The 9,257-nt window shown below is 59.8% G+C and overlaps 1 protein-coding gene across 1 annotated transcript in view; it reads left to right on the forward strand.

The window, feature by feature from the left end:
- ALLC (allantoicase) overlaps window positions 1-9,257 on the forward strand; it is a 16,026-nt gene that overhangs the window by 655 nt on the left and 6,114 nt on the right. Inside the window, exons 2-6 of the mRNA XM_006910217.1 lie at window positions 1,105-1,155; window positions 2,652-2,739; window positions 3,835-3,960; window positions 5,095-5,174; window positions 6,054-6,186. Of these exons, the coding sequence (XP_006910279.1) occupies window positions 1,105-1,155; window positions 2,652-2,739; window positions 3,835-3,960; window positions 5,095-5,174; window positions 6,054-6,186 (478 nt within the window). The remainder of the gene's footprint in view (window positions 1-1,104; window positions 1,156-2,651; window positions 2,740-3,834; window positions 3,961-5,094; window positions 5,175-6,053; window positions 6,187-9,257) is intronic.

Genomic DNA, 9,257 nt, shown 5'->3' on the forward strand with positions numbered 1-9,257 from the left:
GCTGTGGGGGGCACAGAGGGGGCGAGGCTGTGGGGGGGGCGCAGGAGCGAGGCTGCTGGGGGGCAGTAACGGAAGGCGGGAGGCCCTGTGGGGTAGGGAGGAAAGGCCCATGTCTGCCCCAGAGTCCTTTACACGCCCCGGGGGATGGAGGGAAGTCAGGAGCGGGCTGGCTAAGGCAGGGCAGGGGGCCGTGGGAGCAGACCACCTCAGCCCTGGGCCGCGGGTGGTAAGCACTGTGCAGGTGAGAGGTGTGGGAAGTAGGAGCGAGGGTCGTCCGACAGGCTGGCGGGGGTTGAGGACGCCCCACGGCTCAGTGTCCAGTGTTTCTGGACACACCAGGTGTCTGGGGGGTGGGGCACGGGGTCTGGAGAGGGAGGGAAGGGCCTGTGCCCCTTGTGGCTGCTGCTGAGGAACGTTGAAGGGCCGGGAGCAGGGGGAACCCCTATGTACCACCCGCCTGACCAGTGCTCAGGGGCAGGCCCCCCACAGCGAGCAGCCACCCCCTGCTCTCGGCCACCCAAACGGCCAGCAGCTACAAATGGCGAGGTCCTGGCCTGCCTCTTAGGTTCTGGGCCGGAGTCAGAGACCAGTGCACTGTGTCCCCTGCAGACTGCAGCCGTCACTGGGTCCCTGGATCCTCAGGGCGACCAGCAGCCTATCCTGCTTGGGAAAATCCGTTTCCACTGCTTTCTCAGTGTAATTGGGAGCACACTGCCTCACCCTCCCTGGCCCTGGCCGACACGTCACCGGCCAGCTTACCTGCACGGTGCCCTTCAGTGAGCCCAAACCACAGGCGTGGCCCAGCGTGGCCTTTCTCCGTCACAGTCCTCTGTGTGAAAGCGTCACGCAGCCCCATGTCCTCGGTCCTTGAAAAGAAGGAAGCTGGTTTGTTTTCTCCCTGGTGTGAGAAGCTGGCACTTCGGCATCCGGGGGGTGGAGGGGGTCAGGGAAAAGGGCGAGAAGGAAGGGTAGGGGGTGAGGTCCGCGCGTTCGAGGGCGTCACGGCTTCATCGCGTGCTGCTTCTCCTTTGGGCCCGTCGAATGAGATAAAATGGTTTTCAACTTATGGTCGTTTTCCCTTTACTTCTTTCTTTGTTTGTCTAGGTTTTATTCGCAACAGATGACTTCTTTGCTCCTGCGGAAAACCTTATCAAGGTATCGTAGGTCGGCGTTCTGCAGGTGCTGGCTGGCGCTGCGTGATCACGCAGCGTGTTAGTTAAAATCCTCCCGTGCAGCCCGTGGGCGTCGCGTGCTGTGTCACGGTGCGTCAGCCTGTTAGAACGGGAGACACGCGGAAACCAGCGTGGACTCGAGCTGAGACGTGGCAGGCACGGATGGGCCGTGACACCCAAGGCTGGGACCGCGTGCAGGCTGCTCATGTGAGCGCCGCCGGCCGGTCCTGTGCAGGTCCCTGCGGCCGTGGGGTGCAGCCCGGGCTCTGGCCTGGTCCGCTGCGAACATGCTCGTCATCACGTGGCGAGCACCATTCTGGGACAGCTCTGCCACTGGTCAGGTAGCACGCGCGCCGGCTCCCGCATGACTTCTGTCCCAGCCCAGTCGCCGTGACGGCAGTAGCAACCATGACGCTTACCATGGCCCATCGGCCCCCCACGCTAGCGAGCCCGGCACACTCAGGGCCGGGCGGCCTGGGATGCAGGCGGGCGCAGGCTGGGGCCGCGTGGCGGTCACCTTCACGCCGTCTTTGTGGTACGCCGACCAGATGCCGCACGCCTGCCGTGTGCCAGGCGCCACTCTGCGTGTCGTGCTCACAGCGGCCGCAGCGGGGGGCCTTTGACCCACGAGGGAACCGAGGCAGAGAGGGCTGAGGCCGGGGCGTGTGGGGACCCGGGGTTGTCCTGGGCCCGGGCGGTGCCTCCAGAGCATCTCCGTGGGAGCGTGCCAGGCCACCGCTGCTTGTCTGTGACTCGTCCTTTTCCTCTGCACCTGCCGGGATGTGTCCCTAAGCAGGACAGAAGACCCTCCCTGCAGCCGCCTCGATGCAGGGGAGCAACATGCCCGTCCTTGGGGCCCGCCCGGCACAGCGCGGTGTTGGAGAGCGCGCTCTCCTCAAGGGCCTCTGGCACGTGCCGGCCTGCTGACAACCCTGTCCTCCGGGACGGGTGGCGAGGCTCAGCTATCTGTGTCAGGGCTGCGCCCCCCACCAGCTTCCGTGACCCCAGAGCCCACCCCTCCCCGGGGGGCGCGGGCAGCTCAGAACCTGGGTTCGCGTGTTCGGCCTGAGCCCAGCACGTGCCCGCTCCTCCCGCGGCTTTGGCCGGGCTCCTCGTTAGTCTCTCCTGGGTGCCGTGAGCTCTGTCTTCGCTCCCCTTGCTTGGTCGTCCCTCGGGGGGCACCACTGGGGTTGGGGCTCACTGGTGCGGTTTGGCCCGCGGTTGTCAATGCGGAGCGCCGGGCGCGGAGGCCGCCCAGCAGAAGTTCCTTCTCTGTAGGCAGCACGCAGGGAGGCACCGGGGTGCGGGGCAGGGTGCGGGGCGGGGTGTGGAGCGGGGAGGCAGGGCTGGCTCTCCCGCGCCTACCGAGGTCCCCAGGCCCCCATCTGCACGGCCATCTGTCCTTCTGGGGCAAAAGTGAAGATGCTGGGAGACTGGCTCTCGTGGACGCCGTTGACTGACCGTGCGTCTTCGTTGCAGAGCGACAGCCCCAGCTTTAAGGAGCACGAGCGCACTGAGTTCGGGAGGTGGATGGACGGATGGGAGACCAGGAGGAGGAGGACCCCAGGTAGCCGCGCGGTGGCTCCAGCACGTGGCCCTCAGCGTCTCTGTCGCCTCTGCCGTCCCTTCCGCACTCTGGGCTCTGAGAACTCGGGAGAGGCTAGTGGCCCCTGCCACCGGGTGCCAGCAGCGGGAGGGAGGGCGTGGCACGGGGCTGGCGGGGCGGGGGAGGTCTTTTCTTCCTTGGTTAGAACAAATAAGAAATGAAACTTGATAGCTAGAGAGATAGATGTCAATATGTCAGTTACATTACTAAAAACTCGGCCCAGGCCACGTGCCGGCACGCTAAGCCGGGAGCCGACCGGAGCTCTGTCCGAGGCCGCTGCACGCGCTGCCTTTTATGTCACCTTAAGATGTTACTTCGATTCTTGCCACCCATCAGTCTCGATCAAAACGCATCTCAAGTCGGGACAATCTTGTAAAAGCAAACTGACCGGGACCAGGCTAACGGCCGTTTCCCCGCGCTGCTGTCTCGAGTACCGAGCAACGTCGGCCGCTTCCAACTTCCTGTGTCCCAGACGTGGCTGGACGCTAACACGTCTGGACACTTCGAGGGGTCTCTACGGGACTGCAGGACGTAGTGACACTGTGTGTGAGGAGGTCTCAGATTTCACGGACGCACCTGAGGGCATTCTGGGCGGGGCGCTGGAAACCGTGGTGACAACCCACCCGTGTTTCCGGCAGACCCCGCTGTACCCGACCACCGGCTGCACTGGCCTGGGTGGTCCCCCCGGCATGGTCACGGCCACGTCTCTGGGAAGCAGGTCTCACTGCTTATTCGCAGTGGGATAAATGAGGCTCAGAGACACTGAGCAGTTTGCCCAGGACACAGAGCAAGCAGTCACTTCGGAATCAGCGTCGGGTCTCTCCGAGTCCAAGGCCCCTCCGTGTCTGGTCTGACGGAGGTGCAGACTCGCGGGGGGCACGGGGGCCCATGTAGCCGCACCGTGAGAGGTCCGGGAGTCCTGGCCGGGAGTGAGCCCGAGCACATTGTCCTGGGGCAGGAGGATGGTGTTCTGGTTCCTCGTCTTAGCTCCTTTAGGTCACCTGCTTCACCGGGCAGATCTGGTCTGATGGGGACGTTGTGTCTGCGTGTCTCCAGGTCATGACTGGTGCATCGTTAGGCTGGGCGTTCACGGCATCATCCGGGGCTTCGACGTGGACATCTCCTTCTTCACGGGAGACTACGCTCCTCGTGCTTCGATTCAAGCAGCAAACTTGGAAGAAGGTGCGCTGGGAACGCCGGCCCCAGCAGAGCCTTGTGGGGACACGCGGTCCCCGGCCCGGGCCCCCCGACTGGTGCTTCGATCCAGACAGGTTCAGCCACTTGTCAAGGCCACTTGGCCGCCACAGAGCTTCGGGGCTGGATTCCAGCAGAGAGCTCTGTGGTGTGTGATCTTTAGCTCCACAGTGGTTTTTGACACAGCGTAGATTGCATCGTCCCCATGCTCTTTGGGCCTCACCTGGGGGACCCTGGTGTCCCCGTGAGGCTCGGTGAGCAGAGTGGGGAGGGTGGCAGGGAGTGGGTGCCTGGACCACCTGGGCGACCTGGCGCCGGATCCGAGCCAGCCGTGGGCCCGGTGGCACCAGCCCCTGTCACGGTCCAGGCCGCTTCCTGTCACGGCCCAGGCCGCTTCCTGCCTCGGGAGCGCTGGGCGCCTCCCACACTGTCACACCTGCTGTTCCCCTTTCGGTCGGCACTGCCTGACATCGGTTCCAGAGTGCATTTTTTTAAGCAATAGATGCCGCTTTGTGCGTGTACAGACATGCGCTAAGGAAGACGAGCCACATCGGTTGGCAAATTCATCCTCAAAGTCCTGGGCACGGTCCCGTCGGGGGCTCTGGGGGGGTGAAGGGCTGTGCTCCCGAGCGGGCGACCGGGAGCTCAGGTGACGGAGGGAGAGGGGTTGCTGTACAGGCGGGAGGTGGCCGGCGCCCAGCAGGGGCCCGCCAGCCCGGCTCTGGCCCACGGGCACTTCCGTTGCTGAATCGCCCACGTTCCGGGGGCCCGGGGGGGCGTGTGAATCACCCATGTTCCAGGGGCGGGGGGCGTGTGCTCTGGAACCGACCCTGCCATCGTCCATGAGTCATGTGACCAGTCTGGTGACGTCTGACGTCACCTGGAGACGGTATTTGCTGTTTTGAAGCAAACGTACCAGTAGCGTATCGCGCTACTTTTGAAATTGCCGTTAGTATTTTAAACGTCAAGGAACCTCACACGGTGTGTGTCACTGTGATCAGCCGATGCTCTGACTTGAGACACAATATCGTTAGTGTCATCTGGCAAAACGAAAGTCCCTTCGCCCCACTGAGAGAGTTTGTTCTCTCTGATTTTGAACGCGAACCGTAATCCCAACTGCAGAGAACGAACCGGACATTCCCGAGAGAGGAGCCAGGACGGGAGCCGCCGCCAGCCCCGAGGAGCTGGACGCCATCGCTCAGGTGCGTGCTCCCAGGCCGCGGGTGGGTGACAGCCAGGACGTGGGCTGCGTGCCCGGCCACACAAGGTCATGGGACATACAGCCCTGCCTGCCTCACCTCGCCGACCCGTCCAGTGCGACCTGGCAGGCGTTTCGTGGGCGGCTCGTGCAGCCCCTGCGTGAGGGGACGCAGCAGCCTCAGCGCTGGTCACAGGCGGCCGCTCTCCTGGCCCCTGCCAAACGCTGCCCCTGACGAGATGAGTGCAGGACTGAGGAGTCTGAACAGCTTCTGTGGGCATTTGACAAAGTAACTTTTACGCCCGATGAGTTTCATGAAACAAACTAGATGGGCTGGCGTTTCGGCCATTCTTGTTTTCTGACGTTTCTGACGTTTGTGCGCAGTTCACTGTGCTTTACCAAAGCACTGATGGGTAGCAGGTAGGAAACGGACGATGGTCACAGCCGTGACAAACAGCTCCTTCAGCCTGAGCAGCTCTGATCTAGAGACAACGGTCGCAGGGTTTGGGCCAGCCGAGTCACCTGAGACCTCGGGCCCATGGGGACGCCCTGACTCTACAGTGCCATCCTGGTTTCCTGTTCTAAGATCCTGTGAGGGGATGGCATGTGGAGGGGGTCTCGGATCTTGCCCCTCATCCCGACCCCCTGCCCGACCCCTGCCGCCACCGCCCAGAGCCTGTTCTGACGTGGGCGAGAAAGCCCAGGGCCCTCTGCGTTAAACCTGGGACTGGGCCTTTATCAGCGTTTTTACTGCGTGTGCCGCGAGGCATCCGCCATTAATCTCTACTGCAAAGTACCTCTCCCCCGTAACCCACACAGGCACAGGGTGGCAGGGTTTGTTGTCCCCCGGAGCCACTGCTGACGTTTTAATGTTTGTGTCTAGCTGAAGTCCAACGAGTGGGACTGCCTGGTCCCCATGACTGAGCTTAAACCAGGAAAGCCTGCTTCCGGCCACAATTATTTTCTCGTTAATTCTCAGCAGAGATGGACCCACATAAGACTCAACATTTTCCCAGGTAAAGACGGCGTGCGCCCATCCCCCGCGATATGGCTTCTGACTCAACGTCGGCATGCTTTAGAACTAACTACAAAACGAAGCCGCCCGTCCTGTCTTGCTCATCTGTCTCTTCGGGGTGGTAATTTGCCGCGTTCACTCTCTAGGAAATTCTTGTTTTAACCCGCCCATCCACACGTAGTTATCAAACAAACAAAACAAACAAAAAACCGAAAAACCAAACCATCAGGTCGATCAGGATGTGGTGGAGCTAAGTCGTACTCGGTCAGGCGTCTCCCAAGAATTCCCATTTCACAGGCGCACGGGCGGTCGAAGCGCCACGTACAAGTGACCTCACTGACCAGCTTCGCGGTGAGTCGCACGGCATGCGATGTGCCCATTTAAAGTGCTCCGTTCATGGCTCATGGTATACGTGAGCATACGGTTTAATCTGCAAACATACAGTGCGTGCGGCGCCAGCACCGCAGTCGACTTCAGAACGTTCTTGCCTTGAAGAAGACGCCCGTGCCCTTGACCGTCGACCCTCGTTCCCCCGGCTCTAAGCAGCCATCGTCCGCTGTCTGTCAGGCCGACGGGACTATTCTGGACGTGTCGGACGCGTGGTCTTCAGGGACCGGCTTCGTTCGCGTAGGATCATGTTTTCGAGGTTCACTCGTGTTTAGCTTGTCTCAGTACTTTGTTGCTTTTTATGGCTGAGTAATAGTCGCCGTGTGGGTGGACCCGTCGTTTACCCATTCGCCAGCTGGCAGACACTCGGCTGGCTTCCACCTGTTAGTTACTTATGACCGATGCTGCCGTATGCTTCGCCGTGCACGTTCCCGTGTGGACATAACACCTTCATTTGGGGGTACACATACGCCCGGAATCCTGGGTCACGTGGCAACCCTGCGTTGAACAGCTCTGGGACTGTTGGGCTGTTTCCATCCCCAGCAGCGGCCTGTGAGGTTCAGGCTTCGCCACCTCCTCCCAGCTCCCTTATCATCCGACCTTGTCATCCGACCTTGTCGTCCGACCTTCTCATCCGAGCTCTGGATTCTAGCTGTCCTGGGGTGGGGGGTGGGAGGTGCGGAGTCTCGTGGTCTCGTGGTTTCGATTTGCATTTCCCTGGTGCTCAGTGATGCCAAGCATCTTTTCTGTGGCTGGCTTGGACATCTGTATATTTTTTGTTGGAAAACGTCTTTTCAGAGCTTCCGCCGTTCTTAGATTGGGGTTTTGTCTTTTATTATCGTCGTAATAGTTCTCGTGTATTCTAAATACGAACCCCTAACCGGACACACGCGGTTTGCGCATATTCCTTCCCTCTGTGCTGGGCGTCTTTCCACTTTCCTGACGGTGTCTTTTGAAGCACAACAGGTCTTAATTTGGATGAAGTTCAGCTGTGTGTTTTTTCTTTTGTCGCTCATGCTTTTGGAGCCACATCTAGGAAACCGCTGTGAAATCGGAGGTCATGAAGAAAACCCATTTTCTTTTAGGAATTTTATCATTTTAGCTCTCAGAATTGGGTTAATTTTTGCATTGCTGTGGTATAAGGATTCTGCTTCGTGTGGGTATTCGTTGTCCAAGACCCATCTGTGGAAAGAGTCATCTTATCCATAAATAACTGGCACGTTTGTCAAAAATTGGTTGATTCAGAGACACGTGGGTTTATTTCTACATTTGAATTTCTTTAATGACTTTTTCACTATTTTATCTCTATTTCTCTTGAGAAACATCACTCTTATGTCGCCTCACTTCCTTTCCCCCTTTCTGGTGGCATCGTTGTTATTCAAAGGTATAAATGTTACAAACCCAAAGATACAGGGCCATGATTACTTATATAATTTCATTCTCGAGAAGTCGGGAGAAGAAAGGAGAGCATGTACCTGCTTAGGTTTATTTCAGGTCCATTACATTAACCTTCCTGCTCATCATCCCTGGCTTCCTGCCTTCGTCCCTGTGGCTGTGAGTCGCCACGGTGGCCATTTCCTTAGCCCGACACGGCCGTGCTCCCGGCGGCCTCCTTTGTGCCGTGACTGGGGAATATATTACACCGACGTTACATGTCTATAGATCGTCGGCCCAACAATGCAGTGCAGACGTATCATTTTATGCTCTTGCTTTCTAAAGCGCTCACGGGAAGGAGAGGAGGAAATACGCATTCACGGCGTCCGTGGAGAACCTGCGTAGCCACCTGCCCAGAGCGCCGCGTTTGGCTGCGGGCTGTGTCATCCTAGTGCGGTCTGGTTCCCCCTCACGTGGGAAGCTTCGGCTGCTGCTCCCTTGGGCGCTCCCACGGACCCTGTGAGGAGTGTTGGCCGAGCTCTCTGTGACTGTCGCTGGCGCTGACCACACCCACAGGTGGCCCCTGATCACCATCTGATCGCTTTCTTTCAACAGCGCCCTGGGCATAAACTGCTCCGCTGCTAAACTGATCCATAAACTGATCGGGTTTGTTCCGATCCCGGACGGCTCCTCCGAGCTCTGTCCTTGCTACCCGCTGGACATGGCTTTGTCGCTGACACAGGTCTCCGTCTGCCCGTCCCCTCTCAGCCACCTCCCGCTACACAGTTTCTGAGCGCTCTGCCCTTCGGCGCGGGCTCCTCCAAATTCTGCTGCACGGAGCTCAGTCTCCTGGGAGGAGATTTGGAGTTCTCTGCTCCGTGCCCTGCTCTTCCCCTGGGCAGGAACTCTGGGCCCTGGCTCTGGAGCCGGGGCTGGGGACGATGGCGCGTTCTCTCAGTGACACCCGTTTTAGGAGCTGGTGTTCAATGGCGGGAGGCAGTGACCTCAGGTCATCTTGGCTCATCTCTCAGGGTGGAGCCCATTTTGTGGGCTGACACGCTGCTGATCACGGCCCAACACCTCAGGGGGCCGAGAGCTGAGCAGAGCCCCTGCCCCGAGTCGGGGCTGGGTCGAGGAAAGGCACCCCGTCTTAAGCGCACTCCCCCTGCCACAGGCACGTGGGGCTGGGGACGTCCTAACCCTCCTTTTGGGTGCAGTGCTTCCCGGTTATCATGCTTTAAGGTAAGGCAGCAATGTGCAAGGGTCCGAACAGGTTTGCTGGTACCGATCACTCGTCGGCTGGTTCCTGCT

This window comes from Pteropus alecto, unplaced genomic scaffold (genome assembly GCF_000325575.1).
Source record: "Pteropus alecto unplaced genomic scaffold, ASM32557v1 scaffold61, whole genome shotgun sequence".
Lineage (NCBI taxonomy): Eukaryota > Metazoa > Chordata > Mammalia > Chiroptera > Pteropodidae > Pteropus > Pteropus alecto.